The 24,394-nt window shown below is 43.6% G+C and overlaps 1 protein-coding gene across 1 annotated transcript in view; it reads right to left on the bottom strand.

The window, feature by feature from the left end:
• The window catches only part of GPD1L (glycerol-3-phosphate dehydrogenase 1 like), a 57,799-nt gene that overhangs the window by 10,575 nt on the left and 22,830 nt on the right, over positions 1-24,394 (bottom strand). The window contains exons 3-5 of the mRNA XM_025883416.2: positions 23,237-23,377; positions 21,128-21,266; positions 7,900-8,012 (exon numbers count right to left, since the gene is read on the bottom strand). Of these exons, the coding sequence (XP_025739201.1) occupies positions 7,900-8,012; positions 21,128-21,266; positions 23,237-23,377 (393 nt within the window). The remainder of the gene's footprint in view (positions 1-7,899; positions 8,013-21,127; positions 21,267-23,236; positions 23,378-24,394) is intronic.

Genomic DNA, 24,394 nt, shown 5'->3' with positions numbered 1-24,394 from the left:
AGAATCTGATTTTCATTTCAACCTGTGTGTACTAAGCATGCCCTGTGTGGGAAGCTCTACACAGGGCCCAGAGGGTGGTGCCGGGGCACATGGGGGCTGAGGGTGCCCCCAGGGAGGAGCTACCAAGACAGAACGAGACACAGAGCTTATCCCTGAAGAGTTGACAATACAGTTGGCCTAACAGACCACAAAGCGCATCAAGGACAAGAGCGAGCGGAGGGGTGACAGGGGCCACAAGCTTCATTTCAGAGCAGGGAAGCCTGCACCAAGGAGGGGGCGTCTGAGCTAGGCCTCAAATCCCGTGGAAAACCAAACAACTATATATGACAAGTAATATCTGCATGTGCCCACTCATTTGGGACTTCGGGCAAGTCCCTGGGCTCCTAGCCCCGCCCAGGTGACCACCTCCTGCACCGAGAATGCTTGATGCCAGGGAAAATGCAGGTATTTTGCCTTTGTCTAACTCCACTAGCATTTTTCCATACTACCCGGTGGCTACTGATGAATTTGTGCCTGGAGAGACCTTAAAATATGAAGCTAATTGGTAACGAATAGGAGATGAAATAAGCACATCTTTTCCTCCAAAAAAGAAAAAAGAAAAAGTGTTTTTTTATTAATGAAAGAATTCTCTCTCAAAACATCAGGCCTATAGAATTTGACGGACGAGGTTAAAAACAGAACAAACCGGGGAGGAAAAATGTCTTCTCTGGTTGATATGCAGTTTCTAATAAAATACATCAAACGCAGCACTGATGTGGCCAGGCTCACCCTGAGAAACAGAGCTGGCCATTTAAACACAGCCATCGCTCACCGGGAGACCAAAGACACAAAGCCATTGCAGATGAAAAAGAAAAAAAAAAACCCAAAAACCACTGAGCCCAGCTGAAGCTTTTGTCTACTTCCAATACACCAATAAAACAGCACCCTCTCTTCCAAGCTTCAAGGGCGGAATGAAGAGGCCTAGAAGAGGGGATGGGAGTGAAGGGGCCCCGAAATCTTATTCTCTTCCTCGGGAATAATCCCAGGGCTTACTCTGGTTGCTGGCTATTCTTCTTGTGGCTACTGACACGGAAAGGGAAGAGTAAAACAATTCTCTAAAAAATGATCAGAAAGCTGGCATGAGCACGTGCAGATTTTAGACGAATTCGCTCTTTCTGTGCTCTAGAGGGTCTCCCAGTGAGGTTATGGGCTGTTCTAACAGACCAACAAAGTAGCTTTCCAGGTGGATCACTCTCCCCCTTACAAAGGCCGGACTCCATGTAGAGCCCACTGCCCACAGCTGCATGTAGAGCTGACGGGGAAATCGGGTCTTCTGCATTCATGGCCTGAGCAGAGAGCCTGTGTTTTCCTACGGTATTAACTTCTGTATGTACATGCAGAAGCCTCCCAACTCCTTCCTACCCACGCAGGCAATGGAAGCTCTGGGTTTGATCAGCCCTCGACAGCACCCATCCCTCCCCAGGCACCTGCTGTGCATGCTCACCGACGCAGGAAGCGGGCAACTCCTGGCTTGGCACACTCTTAGGCTCTGGCAGCCTCGTGTGAAGAGGAGAGGGGAGAGGCGGTGGGGAAGGAGCCCCGAGATGCTGAGGGGTGAAACAACCCCCTAAGCTTTTAGGTGGGGCACCATGCAACGATGAACCGGGGATGGTACGAACACCCAAGGGCTGAGTCCAAACAGACCCAAACACCCCTCCTGGCAGAACAGCCGGACGAAGGAAGCCGGGGGAGGCACGGGAAGCACATGCACTGATAGCTGGATGGCCTCCCACCTGTGGTTCTCTCTCTGCCTCATTGCTCTGCGACCTTGGGACAATGACTCCACCTCTCTGAGCATTCTGGGCCTCAGGGGTAAAATTCAGGGCTTGGATAAAATCTTCCAAGGCCCTTCTGGTGGTGACATTCTTCCAGGAAAGCTGGTGCAGCTGTGGCCAGCCCCAAGGCTGCAGATAAGTGGGGGCAGTCCTGTGGCAACAAAGAGACACCTGGGGCATGCAGGGGGACTGAGCACAGAGGCCATGAGGCCAACTGTTGGGTGAGCCTGCTGAACGGTTGTATTGAAGTTACCATGGCAACATGCCAAGGCCTAGGATCCAAACAGTGACTGTTGAAATGGCTATCTGCCGCCGCCTGGACCGTCTCCAGTGCCCCCTTCACTGCAACGTGACCCATTCTGGAGGTTACTTGACGAACCAACTTCAGTACACGTCTACAGACTGACTGAGAGATACAATGACTTCCTTCCAACAAGGGGCTCCGAGACACAGAGGAGAGAGGGATTATTTATGAAGGGCCTACAATGCGCCCACTGCACACACGGTCTCCTCTGAATTCTCGTGACAACCCTGGCATGTGTGTCCCTTGCCTCCTGGCTGGCTCACGGAGGTTCAGCGGCTTACCGAGAACACCTCTCGCTGGTGAGGGATGCCGTCCCAGGGCCTGGCTTCCCAGGCCCACTCTGTTCCCTGCGCCTTGCCTCTTCCATGGTATGGCAAATTTGGCCTGGCCATCCCCCCCCCCCCCCCCCCCGCCCCCTGCCTTGGGTCGGAGACCTTCCTGAACCCTCTGCAATCAGATGTCAAAGGGGAGGGCCTCTCTGGCCTGCATGTGCGCTTGGGAGGTAAAAAGGGTAGCCTTAGGAGAACAGATTTTGGGGGGAAATAATGAAAATAACAGCTAACCTTCTTGAACTGCTCTAAGTGCTTCCAGTACTATTAACTGGTTTAATCTTCACAACATTCCTACAAGGCGGACCCCATGATTATGCTCAGGGAGAGGTGAGGAAACTCCCACACACACGGGTGGGTAGCTGGCCCAAGGTCACATGGTGGGTACCTGCAGGACCAGGCTGCCTGGGCCCAGAGTTCTCTCCAGGGGGGTAGATCACACTGTGCTGCTCTAGGTCAATGAATCAAAGGCACAGAGGGGCCACCTCAGATTTGAGCTGACCTCACCCAACCCAAAGGACTTGGAGGTGAAGGAGTGAGCTCTCAGTCACTGGAAGCATCCAAGCCGGAGCTGTGTGGATGAGCCCTGAGCTCCAGAGCAATGCTTCTGACCTTTCGTGTCACTGCTCTCAGAGAAAAGACAGATGAGGGTGCCCATGGCCTGGGACTGCAGCCACTCTCTTGGCCCTTCTGTGACCCCTTCACCACAGGGCACACAGGGCACACAGATGAGGACTACCTCAGTTTCCCCTAGATGGCTGACGGGGCCGGGGGGGGGGGGGGGGGTAGAGAGGAGCAGGAGCCACTGCAGGGTAAACTCCTCCCTTCCAAGGGGACCCTGGGCACCGATCCAGTTTAATTGCCTTATGATGGATCTTGAAACTCTCATTCTCTCCCTCTACCACTTATCACTGTCAAAAGAAAAATAAACACACTGAGCCAGTCAGGTCATGTTTGAATAGCATCCAAGCAGATGTCCTCCGAGATCGCTCAGCTGTGAAAGTTACCATTATCCACTGTGCATTTAAATCTGCTTTAAACTATTCTGGAGCTAAAAATACCATGATTTTCAGAAGACAGACGGGCTTAAGCCCTTCCCCATTTCTAGGGTTATGGCAATACTCAGAGGCAATCATTCGCCCTGAAGCGCGTCTTTGCAATTCTGAACCGGGGCGGGTTGGATGGGACTCCATTCCTTCCACTCCTAGCCTCCCCAAGGGAAGAATGCAAAAGTTGAGAAGCTGCCCGGCCCAGACTACCTGCGGGTTACGCCAACACTCTTACCACCCAGGACACAGGGCTCCAGTTGAAACCCAGGCGGCAGTCACTGTTTCCTGTAGGGGCAGCACTCCATCTGATTCTGCCTGAGGCCAGCTCCTAGGGCTCTGGGCCTAAGGGAAAACTCTTGATTGCAGAGTGTAGGCTGACCCTGGACAAGGCACCGTGTTACCGCTTGCAGGTCATGCTCTGCAGAAGGCAGCCCCGCTGAGGTTCAAGGAGGGCTGAGGGTCAAGCCTACAGTGAGCCCACCAGGCAGGGCACCCTAGAGCAGTGATGTCCAGTAGAAGCTTCTGCAATGATGTAAATGTTTTCTGTCTGCTCATGCAACAGAGGAGTCGCTAGCCACTGAGACTCCCTGAAGACTCATGTAGCTGCGGAGTCTTTGAAATGGGGCTACTGTGACTCAGAAATGGAACTCTTGATTTTTTTTTTAAGTTTTAATTAATTCGAACATAAATGCAAAGAGCCACATATGGCTAGTGGGATCCCGGAAGCGGCCCTGGCTAGACACTAGGCCTGAGGCTATGCTTCACAGCGTGGCTTATCTCAGGAAAAGCCCTGGGAAGAAACTTATATGCCCAGCCATCAGGGGTGCTTAACCTCACTACAGAACAGCCCTGCAAGGGAATGTCATGTGGCTGTGACACAGGGTCTGGGGTTATGCCCCAATCTACTTTCCCCTTCCAGAGTCGTAAGAGTCCCTGACTTTCACGCAAGTATATGGCTGACCAAGAGGGGGGGAAAAAAAAAACATTTCCCAATGTCTCTTGCAGCTAGGTATAGTCACACAATTAAGTACTGCCCATTGAGATGAAGCCAAATTTATTACATTGTGGCTCCCCAGAACCTGCCCTAAAGGACAGCTGTCACGTGCCCTTTACCCTTTCTTTTTTCCCACCCTAATGCCTGGGAGGAAGACGTGACGGTTGGAACTCTGGTCACCATTTTAGAACATTAGGACAAGGGCCTACCCTTGTGAGCCGGAAGGAGCCTGGGTCCCTGAGAATTCTGTAGAATGGAGCTATCACATGGATTCAGGATTTTTTACGTAAGAAAGAAATTAACTTCTACTGTGTTCAGCCACTATCATCTTGGGTCTCTGTTAATGAAACCTAATCCTGATAAAGCATCTGTTAAAAATGGTAAGTTGAACTCTACAGTTACGATTTTTGTGCTTTTCTGTAAGGAGTGCCACTTAAAATTTACATTAAAACAAACAAAAATACACCCTCAGTGAAAGAAGCCACATGTAGAACAGTAGATACAGTACAACTCCATTACGAAAGTTCTAGAAAATGCAAACTGTAGTGTACAAAGGCAGATCAGTGGCTGCCTGGCTGGGGTAGGGACTGAAAAGGGACACAAAGAATCGCTTGGGGATGATGGAAATGTTCTGTATTATGGTGGTGATTTTCAGGGTATATGCACACAACTGTTAAAACCCACTGTATTGGGCGCCTGGGTGGCTCAGATGGTTAAGCGTCTGCCTTCAGCTCAGGTCATGATCCCAGGGTCCTGGGATCGAGTCCCACATCCGGCTCCTTGCTCAGCAGGGAGTCTGCTTCTCCCTCTCCCTCTGCCTCTCCCTCTGCTTGTTCTCTCTCTCTCTCACAAATGAATAAATAAAATCTTTAAAAAAAAAACAACCCACTGTATTAGGTACTTTACACAGATACAGTTTAATGTACATGAATTAGGCTTAAATAAAGTGGATATTTAAAAAAGATATTCCCTTACTGGAGATTAATACAGGTCAGGGGTAAAGGACATTCTGAAGGCAGTAAAATGCACTGTTACAAAATGATTTTGCATAAAACCTTTACAGTTTCTTTTTGGTTTTCTCCTTGTAGTGAGCTGTTGCCTTTTCTTTTTTTGGTAACTCAAGTGCCCTCATGTTTTTGAGCATCAAAAAAGAGTGTACATTTCTTTGATTGCTAGAATGGAGATTACTGAAGACTATTAATTTAATGTGAAAGAGTAAAACATGTCAAACTATTTGAACAGTAAGATCCAGTTTTTGTTTTTAAAAGGGGCCACATATATAATGTGCACTCACTAAAAAGACTGGAAGGGTATAGAAAAAACATCAACAGTGGTGATCTGAGGATGTAGGGATTATCGGTCATTTTCACTTTCTTTACACCCTTCTGCTGTGTGAAGCACAATGAATGTGCACTATTTTTATAATCAGAAAAAACAACAAACTATTAGTTATGTAATAAAAGAAACGATGTCCAATTGTCCTTGCCTTGGCAGCCTCTGACAAGGGAGGGCTTCATTTTATTCAACTGGACACAAACCAAAAAAGTCAGGCTGTACATAGTAACCAAAGAACACAAGACTAAGATTCTTGGAACCTGCATTCACACTCCAACTGTGTCCGTATTTGCTACATTTGAGCGATTTAATCTCTCTGGATCTCTGTCTCCTTATCTCTATGACCAAACGGTTAGACTCAGTTACAGCCAAAAATGCCCATTTCTCAGTTTCCAAAAATCCCAGCTCTGATGCAAGCCAACAGGAATGACGGTAACTGACGCTGTTTCAAAGGATAGCCAGAGGAAGGAAGATAAATGGTCCTCCACCCCCATCTGTCTCTGCCCCCCACGAACCATGCTCTGTCCCGGTAGCAGGCACAGATCCACTTACAGGTTTCCTGCCAACAAAAATGAAAAGCCAGTCTAAGTTCAGACACAAAACCAGCATGAGGTCCCATTAGCTGAATCTTTTCCAGAACCCTCCATCTAGAATCTTTCTTCTCCCCCAAGCCCTCTTTGTTCTGGGCAGGATCTCACAGCTTCTCCAACCACCACCAAAAATATCCAGTCACTTAAAAACTGTTTTGGAGCAACACAGGCTGGTGCTGAGCAATTAGGCGTTCATGATGCCCCTGCTGTCAAGTGGTCATTAGTTTAATGAAGGACTATTAAAAGCACATAAAAATCTCAACCCAAAAAACACACAAGGCAGCCAAAGCCCGTGCCTTAACTGTGTAAGAGGGCCTGCCCGTAACGTGAAGAATGCCCCCCCACACTCAAAAATGGGGTCGTGTGCTGCCCCTGGGGGAGCCCGAGCCTTTCACTGGCTTTCCTTCTTAAAATCCTCATTTACAGGGACATGTGACCACACAAACACATGCGATATGAATTCTACAAAGTGGTTTTAAACTCTGATGAGAAAAAAGGACGTATGTACAATCGAGACAAAGAACGGGAAGGCATTCTTTGGATTCTCGTCTTTGCAGCATACTTTCTATCTTTGCAAATTTTACCTGACAAAGCCTAAGCCCAAGCCCGATTGCCTGACTTCCTTCCTGAGGTGCTCAAATTCCTGAAAAGCGGCTTTTGCTACAAAAGAAAAGACTCAAAAGTGCCTCAAAGGGGGGCATTCATTCACATCGAGGCTTTTTTTTTTTTTAAGAAGGCAGCTGATTCCAGTTGGGGGCGGGGGGAAGGATCAGAGAGTGTAGCCCAGCTTCCCACTGGCTGTTTCCCAGCATCAGGCTAGAGAGTCCCCCTCCCCCCCACCAAGAAGACTTCCACAGGCCAAGTGGAACAGGTCAGGAGCCCATGTGGAAACTTCCCTCTACCCTCCCAAGCCACCGGCTAACAGAAGCTGCTTCTTTCACTGACCATTTCCCTTTACGGATAAAGATAAAACTATTCCTAGAAAAGCCTTTGTCAGCAGCAGACTGTTTTCCCTTTAAAAAGAACAACCAGCCAAGCCATCAAACCAAAGGAGTACCATAATTCAGAGGGAGTAAGTCCCTTCCCCACTCAAGACAATGTGTAAGAGAAATATATGAATTCATAGTGGGGGAGAAAAAAAGAATGCTTTGGTCCCCTGTGAAACTCTACAATCAAGGTACCCTCCATGCTTTTTAAATATCAATGCTGCCAATTTCCCAAACAACAAAACACCACATGTCCCAACCCCGCCGCCCCCAATTTACAAATGAAAGCAAAGCGGCCTGGAAGAGGAAGTCCAACCACCCAGGACAGGCTGAGGCAAAGCAGGAAGTGATACACAAGGCTCTCAATTCAGTATTCTTCTCTCAAGTACAAGCACAGAACACAGAGCCCACTCTTCAGGATTGGATTTGATAATTCGGACAGTGACCCGGGCATGATTAGCTCCTCTCCTTGAGCAGAAGTAACAAGGCCGACTTTACCTTAAGAGCACCACAAAGTTCGACAGTGTCTGCGTCGTCAACCACAGTAATGCGAAAATTTGGAGTCTGCAGAAGCTCTTTGAAGAGAAGGCCGTTCTCCATTATTTTGGTGCCTATTGACAGGTTAGAAAGAATTAATAAGAATGCTTAATCTTAACTTCCACATCTAACAGTTTCGAATGTTTTTCTTATTGGAATAAGTAATGTATATTCACCACAGAAAGTGCAGAAAATTCAGGAGTAGAAATAGAAAATAAAAGTATTCCATAATTCTCCCACAGACGATCATTAGCAATTTGGCACGCATCTTTAACCTACTGAAATATGAATATACATAGTTCTTCTCAGAATTGGCAACATAACATTTCATAATCTGCTTTCCCCCATTTTGTGGCATGAATAATTTTCAATGACATATTTGCTACATCATTTTAAATAGCTGCTTTGTGTTTTACTGTGTATATGTGTTCTTTTTTATCTAAGTATCTTTCTATGTTTAATCCCTAAAACTGTTGCAACTTTCTGCTACCATAAACACTTACGAAGGCAACTTCCAGGTTTTCATTTGTAACAGATTCCCGTTCAAAACCACCCACCCTGTCCTTTCCACTGGAAAAGAGTGCATTCCCTTCCACTCATGTTAGGCTTGACCATGTGACGTGCTTGGACTCAAAGCAAATGGGGCATATTTCCCTACCCCTTAACTTTGGGCTCAGTCATGTGATTTGCTTTGGTCAACAGGACATGAGCAGACATGACCCAGGGGATACTTCCAGCCCACTTGTGCAGAAGTAGGGCTGGTTTCCTTGTACCTCTGCCTTCAGTGAGAGAACATTCCCTGGCTAGCCCATTGGGCCCTTAAGGAAGAGCCACCCAGCCCAGCAGCTCCAGCCCAGAGCAGCCCACCCACAGGGGACCCACAGATGTTAGCTGTGCTTACTTTGTATGCCACTGAGATTCTGTGATCGATACTTAGCATCACTATGGCGATACAGAACTGATACAAACATCAACAACTTTTTTCATTGACTGACCAGGCGAAGATGGAAATGCATTCAAAGAATACTGGTTTTTGCTACTGCTACATCCTGTCCCCTGAGACAGGCCCTGGAATGGGATGGAGCCTCTGTAGTTTCTACTTTCCCTTCTTTTGTTTTGTCTAGGGACTTGGGATGAAAACTAAGACAAACACAAACGAAACTTTCCGCATAATGCCTGGTGTGAAATCTGCTCTGATGAGTGAGGGTGTGGGGTGGGGCTCGGCTCTGGGAGGCCCTGGAAACCAGATGATAAACCTTCCCAGCCACGTCCTGGCTCCCATGCCAATGTCGGCACACAATGATGGCAGAAAGCTTCACTCAGGACTACAGTACTGGGGCTTTGCCCGCCTCTAGGTTCCCAAGCGTGTTCCCACACGTGTCTCTGCACCTTACAGTCACCTGGGGATCGTTAATGATACCAATGCCCGGCCACATCCCAGGCCGATTAAATCAGTCTCCGTGGTGGAGCAGGCCTCAGTTAACTTTTGAAGCTCCCCAGATGACTCCTGCAGACAAGTCTGCAAACCTCTGATTTCACCTACTTCAGGTTCAGCTTCCTCACGAGTAAAATACTATGGCACCCTCAGGATTATTGTGGGGTTAAATAAGAAGCAGGTGTGAAAACAGCCTATTAGTGCACACAGAGGTCCTATAGAGTAACGATGGGGACGGCCGACACACACTTAGGACTGTATTTGCCCATTTACAGACAGGAGGCCCAGAGAGGTTTACCAGCTTGCCCAGGGTCACACGGCAGAAGGCGGAGCCCAATTCTAACCCAGGTACTATGGCTCCAAGGCCCACGCTCTGACTCTATGCTATGCTTCCTTGCGGGGTGGGGGGGGTGGCGAGATAAACCAGCAAAACCCAAATAAACATCACAGAGCTGTATTCTTCCAGTGAAGAAAAAAAGATGACTGTCAACAATTATGATTACACGCATAAGTTATACAATGTCAAAATAATCCAGGGGAGAGTGGAAGATGGATGATGGATACATGGGGCTCATGACACTGTTCTGCCTCTCCTTTTAAGACACTGTCCATAATAAAATGTTTAAAATCTCTACACCCAACACTTAGAAACACATTTTCTATTCTACAAGCATTGCTGTTATCTATTATTTAGTTGAGTTCTCCAAATATTAGAACTGTGTCCCGTTTGAGCAAACTCTCCTCTTCCCTTTTCAAACAGTCCACCAGACCATGTGGGTGATTCTGTGCAACACTATTTCATCACCTGGGTTGAGTAAACTAGCCCCCAGCCTCCACATCATGACATCATTACTGTCTTTCTCCTGTGTCCCTCACCATGGGCCACTGCTCAGTGCTCCAACACAAAGGACAATCATGAGCACCACAGACAAGCCCCTCACTCAGGTCACTAATCCAGCTGTCTAGAGCTCGAAGCGAGATGCTGCTGTGAGCAATCTGACAGACAAAACAGGCAGGGAGAAGGGCACTCTCCACGGCCACTGATACAGGTGGGGTCTGTCGGGTCCTCTGCGGCTGCAAATTATACACAGCGTCCCTCAGAGAGGTGGGCTTGATTTACTGCGATCTCACTTTTTCTCAGGTGTACTTTTAAAAAAAATTATTATTTTAAGTCACAGCTAGGAAAGCACTAACTGTATTATTACCAATCATAAGTAGTGATGAGGGAAGCAGGGACCCAGACCATCTGGTCCAGAACGAGTAATGTCCAACAGCCATGGGGAAGGGCGGCCCCAAACTCAATATGAACCAAAGACAGGGACACCTCCCTTCTGTTTCATGCCAAGTTTTAGAGATAATCAACCTATGTAATAGGACACCTTCAAACCCTCTTTATTTGTGTGTGTGCTTGGAAGCTCCCAAGGAACTTATGTACCCTCAACATCTAGCAGATGCTGGATACATAATAGGCTTTGAAAAATATTTGTGAGGTGACAGGGGAGAAAGTCTCCAGTTCTTGAAGTCAGTCCCGAGAATGAAGGGAACTCTCACCGCAAGGGGGCACCACAGTTCACCATGTCAGTATCTTTACAAGCTACTGAAAAACAAGGCTGTTTTCTCTTCTTCCTCCACAGAAGATTCCAGGGGGCTAAAACTCCTGAATCTACCTTAACTAAGAATGAGTTGGTTGCTAATGTCATCAAGAAAGGAGATCTGGATTAACCACAGTAAAATTATCAAATGCAGGAAATTTAATGTTGGAAAATTATCTAATATACAACTCACATTCCAATCTCGCCTATTAGTGCAGTGCTGTCTTTCATGGCAACCTTCCCTCCCCCAACCCAGGATCCTACTGCATTTGGCAGGCACGTCTCTCTCGAATCTTCTTTAATCCAGGACACTCTTTAATCTTTCGTTGTCTTTCATGACATGGACATTTTTGAAGAGTGCAAGCCAGTTGTTTTGTAACATGTCTTTTACTTTGGGCTTGTCTGTTATTTCCTCATGGTTAAGTTCAGGTTATTTAAGACAATTTAGAAAATATCACCTTTGGGTTTTATCTCCTTTTCAATGTTTTACTTAATTTAATTCAGGTCACTGTTGCCAACCGCAATCCAATCCACAGAGAAGGCAGTGGACACATTGGATAACAGAAGCCAGAGGGCAAGAGACGTAACTTCTGTGCATTTGTCTGTCTTTACAAAAGAGCCTAATGTGCCCAACTAGAAGCTTTCCTACAATGAACATGGCTTAGAGGTACATAAAAATTCTAGCCAAAACTCTATAGGTAGACACTGGTTTCAATCAAGGATTGGAGATGGTACCTCAGCCTTACAGAATGATTAGGGCAACCAGCCATTTCCAACCAACTGATTGCTAAAACTGATTGCCAATTTAATAAAAGTAATTATATAATTTCACAGGCTACATTAAAATCACAGGTGGATAAAAGAATTAACTGTGAAAGAATAAAACCTATATATAGGCTAGTATATGACAATTTTTTTTCCTGGAAGGATACTTGGAAACTGCTAACAGGGATTCCCTTCGGGAAGAGGGAGGGAAATTACAATTTTTTTTTTTTTTTTTTTTTAAGGATGCTATTGCTATTATGGAGGAACACCATGTTTTCAGTCTGGAGAATGGATGTGGAAATTTTTGATGTGTTTTTCCTTTTTCATGTAACAATTTCTGTGACAAGAACAGATTACATTTTCCCTTATTTCTTACTGCTCAAAATGCTGGCATAGAAAATAAGTTATATAAGAAATTTAATGCTTCTGGTGATAAATGTGAGACGCTGGCCATTTGGTAATTGAGCCTGGAGGATGTTTGCACAACAGACCTATCCTTGGCTATTTCATACTGTATTTGATTAAAATTGACTAATCTCATGATTTTATATAAATGGCTCAAATCTGCTAAACAATTTGATGAATAAATGAGATCCACCAGCAAAGTTCACAATTTCTTCCTAAGGCAGTGTTAGGTAGAGAGCAGATTCAAGACTATTTCCCTCTGCCTGTGTGATCTTGTATAAGTAACTCATTCATCTGTAAAGCAGGGGATGGTCTGGATGACACGAGGTTCCTTCCTGCTCTACTGGCCTGTGATTTCCTGGAAACCCCATGGATCTCTATGTGAACAGAACCAGGCCCCTTTCCATGCAGAAGAGCTCAAGAGGTGGGCACAGAAATTGGTAAGCCCTTGTACCTTCACAGGAATGATCCCAAGTCACCGGTGAGTTAGGAACCAACTAAAAAAGGACACCATTATATGGCGTCTTTAGATGAGCTTGAAGTCAGACAATCCTGATCCAAATCTTGATTCCACCAATGACTAGCTGTATAATCTTGGGTAAGTCACTATAACTCCCTGAATCTCGATTTTCTTAGTAGATACCTTAAGATTTGCTGTGGATTTTTGTTTTTAACTTTTTAAAAAGTTTTTATTTTAATTCTAGTTAACATACAGTTTTATATTTAGTTTTAGGTGTATGATATAGTGATTCAACACTTCCATACATCACCTGGTGCTCATCACAAGTGCCCTCCTTAATCTCTATCATCCATTTACCCATTTCCCCCACTACTGCTCCTCTGGTAACTATCAGTTTGTTCTCTATACTTAAGGGTCTGATTCTTGATTTGTCTCTCTTATTTTTTCCCTTTGCTTGTTTTTTGTTTGTTTCATAAATTCCACATGAGGGAAATCATATGGCATTTATCTTCTGCCAACTGACTTATTTTACTTAGCATAATACTTTCTAGCTCCATCCATCCATGTTGTTGCAAATGGCAAGAGTTCATTCTTTATGGCTGAGTAATATTCCACTGTGGTGTGGGTGTGTGTGTGTGCCACATCTTTGTCCATTCATCAATCTGTGGACACTTGAGCTGGTTCCATAACTTGCCTATTATAAATAATGCTGCTATAAACATAGGGGTGCATGTATACCTTTGAATTAATGTTCTTATATTTTTAGGGTAAATACCCAGGAGTGATTGTTGGATTGTAGAGCAGTTCTATTTTTAACTTTTTTTTTTTTAAGATTTTATTTATTTTGGGGGAGGGGGTAGAGCGGGAAACAATCTCAAACAGATCCCGCCAGCTCAGCGTGGAGCTAGATGCAGGGCTCAATCTCACGACCCTGAGATCATAACCTGAGCCAAAACACAAAGTCAGACATTTAACCAACTGAGTCACCCAGGCTCCCCATATTTTGAACTTTTTGAGGAACCTCCATACTGTTTTCCACAGTGGTTGCACCAGTTTGCATTCCCACTAATGGTGCAAGATGGTTCCCCTTTCTCCACATCCTTGCCAACACTGTTGTTTCTTGTGTTGTTGATTTTAGCCATTCTGACGGGTGTGAGGTGATATCCCATTGTAGTTTTGATTTCCCTGATGATAAGTGATATTGAGCATCTTTTCATGTGTCTATTGGCCATCTGGATGTCTTCTTTGAAGAAGTATCTGTTCAAGTCTTCTGCTCATTTTTTCAATTGGATTATTTGGTTTTTGGGTGTTGAGTGCTATTAAGTTCTTTATATATTTTGGATACTAACCCTTTACCTGATCTGTCATTTGTAAATATCTTCTCCCATTCTGTAGGTTGCCTTTTTGCTTAGTTGATTGTTTCCTTCACTGTGTAGAAGCTTTTTATTTTGATGCAGTCCCAATAGTTTATTTTTCCTTTTGTTTCCCTTGCCTCAGGAGACATATCCAGAAAAAAGTTGCTATGGCCGATGTCAAAGAAGTTACTGCCTCTGCTCTCTTCTAGGATTTTTATGGTTTCAGGTCTCACATTTAGAGGTCTTTAATTCATTTGAATTGATTTTTGTGTATGATGTAAGAAAGTGGTCCACTTTCATTCTTTTGCATGTTGCTCTCAAGTTTTCCCAAAACTGTTTGTTGAAGAGACTATCTTTTTCCCATTGGATATTCTTTCCTGCTTTGTCAAAGATTAATTGGCCATGTAATTGTGGGTTTATTTCGGAGTTTTCTATTCTGTTCCATTGATCTTTGTCTATTTTTGTACTAATACCATACTGATTTGATTATTACTGCTTTGTAATATAACTTGAAGTCCAGGATTGTGATTCCTCCAGTTTTGCTTTACTTTTTCAAGATTATTTTGGCTATTCGGGGTCTTTTGTGGTTCCATATGAATTTTAAGATTGTTTATTCTAGTTCTGTGAAAAATGTTGTTGGTATCTTGATAGGGATTCCACTGAATATGGAGATTGCTTTGAGTAGTATAGACATCTTAACAATATTTGCCCTTCCAATCTATGAGCATGGAATGTTTTTCCATTTCTTTATGTCATCTTCAATTCCTTTCATCAGTGTCATATAGTTTTCAGAATACAGGTTTTTCACCTCTGGTTAGGTTTGTTCCTAGGTATCTTATTATTTGTAGTGCAATTATAAATGGGATTGCTTTCTTAATTTCTCTTTCTACTGCTTCATTATTGGTGTACAGAAATACAACAGATTTCTGTACACTGATTTTGTATCCTGCAATTTTACTGAAGTCATTTATCAGTTCTACCAGTTTTTTGGTGGTCTTTCAGGTTTTCTATATACAGTAGCATGTCATCTGCAAATCATCAAAGTTTGATTTGGATTCCTATTATTTCTTTTTCTTGTCTGCTTGCTGTGGCTAGGACTTCCAGTACTATGTTGCATAAAAGTGGTAAAAGTGAACACTCTTGTCTTGTTCCTCATCTTAGAGGAAAAGCTCTCAATTTTTCCCCATTGAGGATGATGTTAGCTGTGGGTTTTTCATATATGACCTTTATTATGTTGAGGCATGTTCCCTCTAAACCTGCTGTGTGAGGGTTTTTATCATGAATAGATGCTGTGCTTTGTTGAATGCTTTTTTTTGGCATCTATTGAAATGATCATATGGTTCTTATCCTTTCTCTTATTAATATGATTACACTGATTGATTTGCAAATAATGAACCAACTCTGCAACCCAATAAATCTCAACTTGATCGTGGTGAATAATTTGTTTAATGTACTGTTGAATTTGGTTTGCTAGTATTTTGTTGAGAATTTTTGCATCCATGTTCATCAGGGATATTGGCCTGTAGTTCTCTTTTTTAGTGGTATCTTTGTTTGGTTTTGGTGTCAGGGTAATACTGGCCTCACAGAATGAACCTGGAAGTTTTCCTTCCTCTTCTTTTTTTTTTTTTTTGAATAGGTTAAGAAGAATATGCATCAACTCTTCTTTAAATGTTTGGTAGAATTCACCTGTGAAGCCATCTGGTCCTAGACATTTATTTGTTGTGAGTTTTTTTTACTTGTTTCAATTTCTTTGCTGGTTATTGGTCTGTCCCAAGTTTTCTCCTTATTCCTGTTTCAGTTTTGATAGTTTGTTTCTAGGAATTTATCCATTTCTTCCAGGTTGTTGGCATATAGTTTTTCATAATATTCTCTTCTAATTGTTTGTTATTTCTGTGTTGTTGTGGTTGTTATTTCTCCTCTCTCATTTGTGATTTTATTTGTGTCATTTCTCTTTTTTTCTTTATAAGTCTGGCTAGAGGTTTATCAATTTCATTTTTTTTTTCCAAAGAGCCAGCTTCTGGTTTCATTGATCTGTTCTATTTTTTTTCTTTCTTTCTTTTTTTTTTTAGTTTCTACATCATTTATTTCTGCTGTAATCTTTATTATTTCCTTCCTTCTGCTGGTTTTAGGTTTTGTTGGTTGTTCTTTTTCTAGATCCTTTAGGTCTAAGCTTATATTGTTTATTTGAGATTTTTCTTGCTTCTTGAGCTGGGCCTGTATTGCTATTTACTTCCCTCTTAGGACCGCTTTTGCTGAATCCCAAAGGTTTTGGACTATTTTGTTTTCATTTTCATTTGTATCATCTTTTTATTTCTTCGATTTCCTGGTGGACCCATTCATTATTTAGTAGCATGTTATTTAACCTCCATGTATTTGTGGTCTTTCCATATTTTTTCTTGTGGTTGAGTTCTAGTTTCATAGTGTTGTGGTCAGAAAAGGTACATAGTATGACTTAAAATCCTCTTCTGCTTGTTGAGGCCTGCTTTGTGGGCTAATATGTGATCTACTGTAGAGAATGCTCCATGTGTACTTGAAAGGAATGTGTATTTTGATGTCTTAGGATGGGATGTTCTGAATATATCTGTTAAATCCATCTGTTCCAGTGTGTCATTCAACGCCATTGTTTCCTTGTTGATTTTGTTTAGATGATCTGTCCACTGATGTAAGTGGGGGTGTTAAAGTCCCCTACTATTACTGTATTATTATTGATTATTTCCTTTGATTGTTATTAACTGTTTTTATGTATTTGGGTGCTCCTATGTTGGGTGCATAATTACAATTGCTATATCTTCTTGTTGGATTGTCCCCTTTAAGATTGTAGTGTCCTTCTTTGTCTCTTGTTACAATCTTTGTTTTTTAAAGTCTATTTTGTCTGATATAAGTATTGCTACTCCAGCTTTCTTTTGACATCCATTTGCAGGATACATGATTCTCCACCCCCTCACTTTCAATCTGCAGGTGTCTTTAAGTCTAAAATGAGTCTTTTGTAGGCAGCATATAGATGGGTCTTTTTGTTTTTAATCCATTCTGATACCTTATGACTTTTGATTGGAGCATTTAGTCCATTTACATTCAAAGTAATAACAGATATGTATTTATTGCTATTTTATTACTTGTTTTGTGGTTGTTTCTGAAGATTTTCTCTGATCCTTTACTGTCTTTCTCTCTTTCATGTTTTGCTGATTTTCCTCAGTGATATGTCTGGATTTCTTTCTCTTTATTCTTTGCATATTTATTAGTGGTTTTTGATATATGGTTACCAGCAGGTTTGTATATAGCCTCTTCTGCATATAGCAGTCTATATTATGTTGATAGTTGTTTAAATTTGAACATATTCTTTTCTCCTCTTCTCCCTATGTTTTAGGTATATGTTACTATATTTTATATCCTTTTTTTTCTTGAGTTCTTTGATTTTTTACAGAAATATTCATTTTTCCTGCTTTTGTGTTTCCTCCCTTTATACTGTCACTTTCGGTCTCTCTTTTCCACTCAAAGGGTCCCCTTTAATATTTCTTGCAAGGCTGGTTTAGTGGTCACAAACTCCTTTAGTTTTAGTTTTGTTTGTCTGGGAAACTGTTTATCTTTCCTTCTAGTCTGAGCGACAGCCTTGCTGGCTAGAGCATTCTTGGCTGCAGATTTTTCCCATTCAGCACTTTGAATATATCATGCCACTCCCTTCTGGCTTGCCAAATTTCTGTTGAAAATTTTCTGTTAGCCTTATGGGTTTTCCCTTGTAAGTTACTGACTTCTTTTATCTTGCTGCTTTTAAGATTTTTTTATAACTTTATTTTGCAAATTTAATCACAATATGTTTTGGTGTGGATTTGCTTTTGTTGATTTTTTTAAAAAGATTATTTGTTTGAGAGAGAGAGAGAAAACAGTGAGCGAGCAGGGGGAGGGGCAGAGGGAGAAGGAGAGAGAGAATCTCAAGCAGACTCTGCACTGAGTGCAGAGCCAGATGCACGGCTCGATCTCATGACACTGAGGTCATAACCTGAGCCAAAACCAAGAGTCAGACACTTAACTGACTGCCCCCCAGGCACCTCTGCTTTTGTTGATTTTGATGGGGGTTCTCAGTGCCTTCTGGATTTGGATATCTGTTTCCTTCCCCCAGATTAGGGAAATTTTTAGCCATTATTTCTTCAAATAAAATTTCTGCCCCCTTTTCTCTCTCTTCTTCTTCTGAGACTCCTATAATACAAATGTTACTATATTTAATGGAGTCACTGAGTTCTCTAAGTCTATTCTCCTTTTGCATAATTCTTTTCTCTCTCTTTTGTTCAGCTCGAATACTTTCCATTTCCAGGTCACTAATTCGTTCCTCTGTTTCTTCCATCCTGCTGCTGCTCATTCCATCAGGCATGTTTCCCATTTCATTTATTGAGCCCTTTATCTCTATGTTATTCCTTATCACTGCATTAAGCATTTCATTCATGTCTTCCACTTTTCTCAAGTCCAGTGAGGATCCTTATGATCACTGCTTTAAATTCTCTATCAGGCAATTTACTTGTACTATTTTGCTTAGATCTCTGGCCGTGGCCTTGTCCTCTTCTTTCATTTCATTTTTCTGTCTCCTCAGTTTGTCTGCCTCTCTCTGTCTGTGTGTGTGAAGAAAGTCAGCTGTGTCTTCTCTCTTGCATGCAGTGACTTTATGCAGAGGAGTCCCTGCAGTGCGTATCTCCTGTTCACCAGAACCTGGCACTCCAGGAGAGCATCCTGTGTGTGTTGCTCATGTCCTGCTGTCATGTCTGAGTCACTTTTCCTTTCAGTGCAGTTGTCGGCACTGATTCTCTGCCTTTGTGGGCTGCGCTTGCTCTCTCTGGTGTTAGTGGGACCCAGTCAGGCCAGCTCTGAGGGGACATACCCACTGGGGAACTTGGGAGTGGGGTGGTGGTGTTAGCAAAATTTGTGTTGCGTCTCTAGTCCTATGCCGGATCCCCCGAAGTGCCACCGTGGCCGGGAGCTGCTCACAGGGGTGGCTGGGGGCGTGAGGCTGGGCAAAGCATGTGATGATGGTTGGGTGTAGTTGGGCCCAGTGTGTAATGGTGGCTGGGGGCACATGGCATGATGTGTGATGGTAGCTGGGGGCATGCAGCTGAGCATGATGTGATGGCTGGGGGCTATGCGAGGAGACAGCTGTGCACCCAGTGGCTGGGCAGGGCACACACTTTAATTTGCACTGAGCCCTGGGGCAGAGGCTCCAAGTATCTGTGCAGCCCTGCCTTTCACCTGTGGCTCTGTGTTTATGCTGGGGGTGGAAGCAAAAAATGGCACCTGTCAGAGCCCTCATTTTCAGAGAAGTCCCCCAACATGCTTCAAAATCAGTATGATCAGATCTGTCTCCTGCTTGCCCCCAGCATTGTGTAAACTGCTATTTTTACGTTGCCTCTCTGGTCAGGCTGCTGTCTCTTTAAGGGTAGCAACCCAGCTATCACTCACCCTCCAGGCTCGCCCAGTGCTGAGTCAGCTGACCTCCAGAGTTCCAGGTTCAATTCTCACTTGTTTTTACAAACTCATGGAATTCAGCCCCTCTGGTTCTTAAAGCCAGATGTTATGGGGATTAGTGTTTCCATGTGAGCTCCCTGATATGACGGCTCATTTTCTCTGCCCTCTTCACGCACACAGCTCCCTCCCTCCTGTGGGCAGCCTCCCTCCACCTTTCTGACCTTCCTAATCTGTCAGATGCAGCTTCTTCTATTTCGCTGTGAAGTTTGTTCTGCCCATCTTTGGATCCCTCTCAAGTTTATTGACTTGGATGTGGATGGTATCTGGTTGTACATGTGGGACGGGATGAGCTCAGGGTCCTCCTGCTCCACCATCTTCCCAAGCTCGAGAAATCACAATCTTAATTCTAATTTCACACTTTCTCATACTGTTTGAATTTTCTTCCCTGTGTCTCTATATATCATTTTTATAAATGTCAACCTGGGTTGACTACAGTCCATTTTGTTTTCTTCATTATATTATTTGTGATACCTCTGTTCTCCACAGATAGTATTGCTCAAAACAAAACAAAAAAAGTTTTAAGTGCCCAGATATATGGGATTGTTGCTGGAATACTATCCAGCTATGAAGATTAATGTTGACAGACTTTGAAAGTTGTTACATATTAAGTAAATAAAGCAATTATAAAACAGTATGTAACTTATATAAACGTAAATAGTTTGCACACATAGAAAAAAATGGAAATGAAATGTAAGAAATGGTTTTCTTCTGATCATCCCTATTTTCCGCAGTATCTATGCAATTAAAAGTGAAAGAGAAATAAGCAAAAGAAGTAAAAATGTCCTAACTTGCAGGCGTGTATGAAAGAAGCTACCTTTTCCCACGCATTCTATCTTCCTGAAAAGAGCCTGACTTCTCTTAGAGCTTCCTTTTACAAAGCTGCAAGGAGAAATCATGCACATTGTTGCTATGTTTGACAAGGGAAGTAAGTTCTGGAGTGGTAAATAAACTCAAACTTTTGCAAAGCATGTGCAAATATAGCAATATTACTTTTCTATCAGTATTTTAATACGGTACATGAGCACATGAGAATTTTTAAAAGCAGCAGAAATCTTCACAATACCAATGTTGTGTAAGAAAGAGTAGAAAGAGCTTTCTAATTTAGGAAACAAGATGGACAAGTTCATGCCTGAGTTCTAAATTGGCTATGTGACCTTGGGGCAGGTAACTTATTCATTGAGTTTTGGATTATTCACCTGAAAACAGGGGTCATTCCCACTAATTTTTGTCATTCCAATTTTTAGTATATGTGCTGCCAAAGCAAGCACGTTCCTACCAATTTTTAGATAGCACTGGAATCCAATGAGGATCCAGATACTGCCATTTGTGAGTAAAAAGAAAAAAAAAATCTGGGTTTTCTAAGGCCAGGGCAGCCCCTCCATGGATGTCATCGCCTGCTTCTCAGTATAAGCCACTTTGCATTTTTTGTGTTTAACCTTGATAATTCATTATCAGCTCATGGGAGGTCCAAATGGTCTCCTTGCCTTTACTTTGATTTTGGAGGCTGTTGAAACGCTTTAGTCCCACAGGATGACCTCCTTACATTAAATCCCCACCCCACTGAATATCTACCTGAGGAAGGGTCCACTACAGAAGATACCAGAAATGGCAAATGTACTTTTAAAACACTGAATGTCTGGGCTCCCAAGGCTCCCCACCCAGCCAACCTCACCGATGGTGGTCTCACAAAACTTCTCTGCAGCCACTTCACTGGCAATGTTGGCTCCCATGAGCACGCTGACGTCAATGCCCATCTTCTCCCGGATGATGTCGGAAATGAGCTTCAACCCCTCAGGACCCTCATCTATGCCCTGTAAGGATGTCAACAGTTAGGGGAAATCAAACCGCCAAGTGAAAGAGGCATGCCACAGTCGCTTTGTTACTTGAAAAAGAGCTCTTACACGAGTAACATACATACCATGTCTTCACTGTTGAAAGCGTTAACAATAAAACGGAAGAGACTGAAGTCCACCCAGAACATGACCTATACCACTGAAGCCCCGTATGTCCCTCCCCAAGTCCATCCTCCTTCTCACTACTGGTCCGCACCCCAACCAGGGTGAACCACTATCCTGTAGGCTGTACGCACCGCTCCCTTCTGTTCTTGACCATTTTGCCACATAAAGCTATCCCTAAACAAGATGTTATGCCATTATGCCTGCTTTTGAAAGCCTGTAAGTGAAAATTGTACCATTCACTCATGAGGTACTGTTTGGTGCTACCCTATCATTTTATTTTTTATTATGTTATGATAATCCCCATACATTACATCATTAGTTTTTGATGTAGTGTTCCATGATTCATTGTTTGCGTATAACACCCAGTGCTCCATTCAGTACGTGCCCTCTTTAATAGCCATCACCAGGCTAACCCATCCCCCACCCCCCTCCCCTCTAGAACCCTCAGTTTGTTTTTCAGAGTCCATAGTCTCTCATGGTTCGTCTCCCCTTCTGATTTCCCCCTTATACTTCCCCTCCTATCTTTTTTTTTTTTAACATATAATGTATTATTTGTTTCAGAGGTACAGATCTGTGATTCAACAGTCTTGCACACTTCACAGCGCTCACCATAGCACATACCCTCCCCAATGTCTATCACCCAGCCACCCCATCCCTCCCACCCCCCTCCATACCCTATCATTTTAGAGACTCACCCATGTGGCTGCATGAATGTTCTGGTGTGTTTCTATTTACCACTGTGTTGTATTCAAAAATGAAAGGCTACTATTCATTTATCCATTGTACTTATAACTGACAAGTAAGTTGTTCAAGTTTGCTTTCATAAACATTCATCTATGAACCACTCGAGAGAACAAAGTCTCTCGAGGGGGTTCTTAACCTTTTTTATGATGTGGCCCTCACACAGGGCAGTCTGGTGAAGTTTTATGGACTCATTCTCAGAATTTCATACGCATAAAGCAAAATGCATGAGATTACCCAGGAAGCTGATTACATTGAAACAGTTATCAAAATGTTTTAAAAAAACCACACAAATTTATGACAAAGTAAAATACGTGCTGTTTTATTAATGCAATTAAAAAAAGATGATTTGACAGGTTTAACAATTAACATAATTTCAAGGTCGTGATCAGCATAAATGATAACCTTCAGATAACTTGGAGCCATTACAAAGTGGCATGAAAATACCTGGTATTTCTATTGATAACAGGGCCACAGGTCCTGCTATCCCTACTGTTATGGCAAGTCTGGCCTGTGGCTGGCATTCATACATGAGAGCAATGCTCATTTCAGTTAGAAGTTAAAATGAATAAAAATGTAATTTTTCTCCCCACATTTAGGTCCAGAAACCTCCTGAATTCTGTCTAGGGACCTGTGGGGGTAGTTTGTGGACTTCTGGTTAAAAACTCCCTTTAGGGAGTATACCCAGGAGTGGAAACTAACAAGGATGCAATTCCCAGCAACACAAACCACCGGTGATTTCCAGAACGCAGGCTGAGACCCATGTCCTGGACGGTTCTTTCTGACAGCAAGGCTCATCAGGAGGAGCCCATCCTCACATCACTGCCACTGCTCAAAGCCGCTGTGATAGAACGCAGCCCTTGCCTGAAGTGGGGCTCAGCTGAGCTCCTGAGCTCCTGTGATGTGTGTTACTGTGATTACCTTCCAGCCATCTTTAAAAAAAAACAGAAAACAAAAAAACTGCCATAACCTCCCTTTCCGCTCCTATTTCTAACAGTTGGAAGTGAGAGGAAATAAATCTCCCCCATAACTGACGTCCAGCGCAGTGATGCTTTTTCTGCCTGGGGTCACTGGCCAGTTACCTTGATGAGGGTGATTCCCAGCGCTTCCTTGGGCACTCTCCCGGTGATCTCGTCACAGATTCTGTTAATGAACTGGTGGGGAATGACAAACACCAGCAGGTCTGCATCGTGCACGGCCTCGCTGAGGTTTGGGACAGCAACCTGCAATGACAGGAGGAGGAAACACTTACTCCTACACCAAAATATGCCTCTCCCCATGATTTCATTCACTGACCATTTATCAGACGCCTACTGTGTGCAGAGTACTGTGCAGACAGACAGGAAAGGCAAATGGGCTGTGGGCTCGGCCTTCCCCTTTAGGACACATCCAAAGCTAGCAGAATCCTGCCTCTGTTGCTTACTAGCTGGACAAGTGACTTAGCTTCCCTATGCCTCAGTTTCCCTACCTGAAAAAAGGAGTCCTAATACTGTGCAGGTTGTTCTCTGCTGCTCTCCCAATCTCTCAATCCATTTTCTGCCCTTCTTTGCCTTGCTGTGTTCCCCAAGGAGCTGCTTTCTGTGGACCATTTTCCCTGGGGCCCTTGCTCTCTGCCTTCCAGTTGGACTCAGCCAAAGTGGGATGCTATTAGGAGATCCAAGGTGGGAGGAGAGACAGGTCAGGTATGTATCAGCCTCCTGGGGCCATTCTGGCCCAGGCTCACAGGGATGCTGGCTTGGCTTCATTCTACAGTTCTACCTCCTGACAGGCAGTCTCTTTTCTATGTCTCAAAGCTCTAGTCAGGCTGGCTTGGTGACACTAGTCTGTCCCCTTGCCCTTTCAGGCGTGGTTATGATTTCCTGCCGTTGCTAAACTCTGGGTACTCCAGGAAGCCCTTTTGGTCCTCTCTACTCTGCCCACACCTCTGTAAATAGTCCCATGCTGAACTCTCCTGGGTAAAGCACTTGAAGAGCACTTTCGTGAAGAGAAAGTAATACAGATCACGTTTCACACCTGGTATGCACTCAGTACATGTCAGCTCTTATGGTGATTTCTTTCCTTCAGATCAATATGAAGATGGGTTTTAGAATTTAACATGGGCAGGGGCGCCTGCGTGGCTCAGTCATTAAGTGTCTGTCTTTAGCTCAGGTCATGATGCCAGGGTCTTGAGATCAAGCCCCGCTTCGGGCTCCCTGCTCAGTGGGGAGTCTGCTTCTCCCTCTCCCTCTCCCCCTGCTTGT

This window comes from Callorhinus ursinus, unplaced genomic scaffold (genome assembly GCF_003265705.2).
Source record: "Callorhinus ursinus isolate GAN/ISIS: 27379988/994484 unplaced genomic scaffold, GSC_fseal_2.0 scaffold1, whole genome shotgun sequence".
NCBI lineage: Eukaryota > Metazoa > Chordata > Mammalia > Carnivora > Otariidae > Callorhinus > Callorhinus ursinus.
This window is presented reverse-complemented; position numbering and strand designations above follow the sequence as displayed.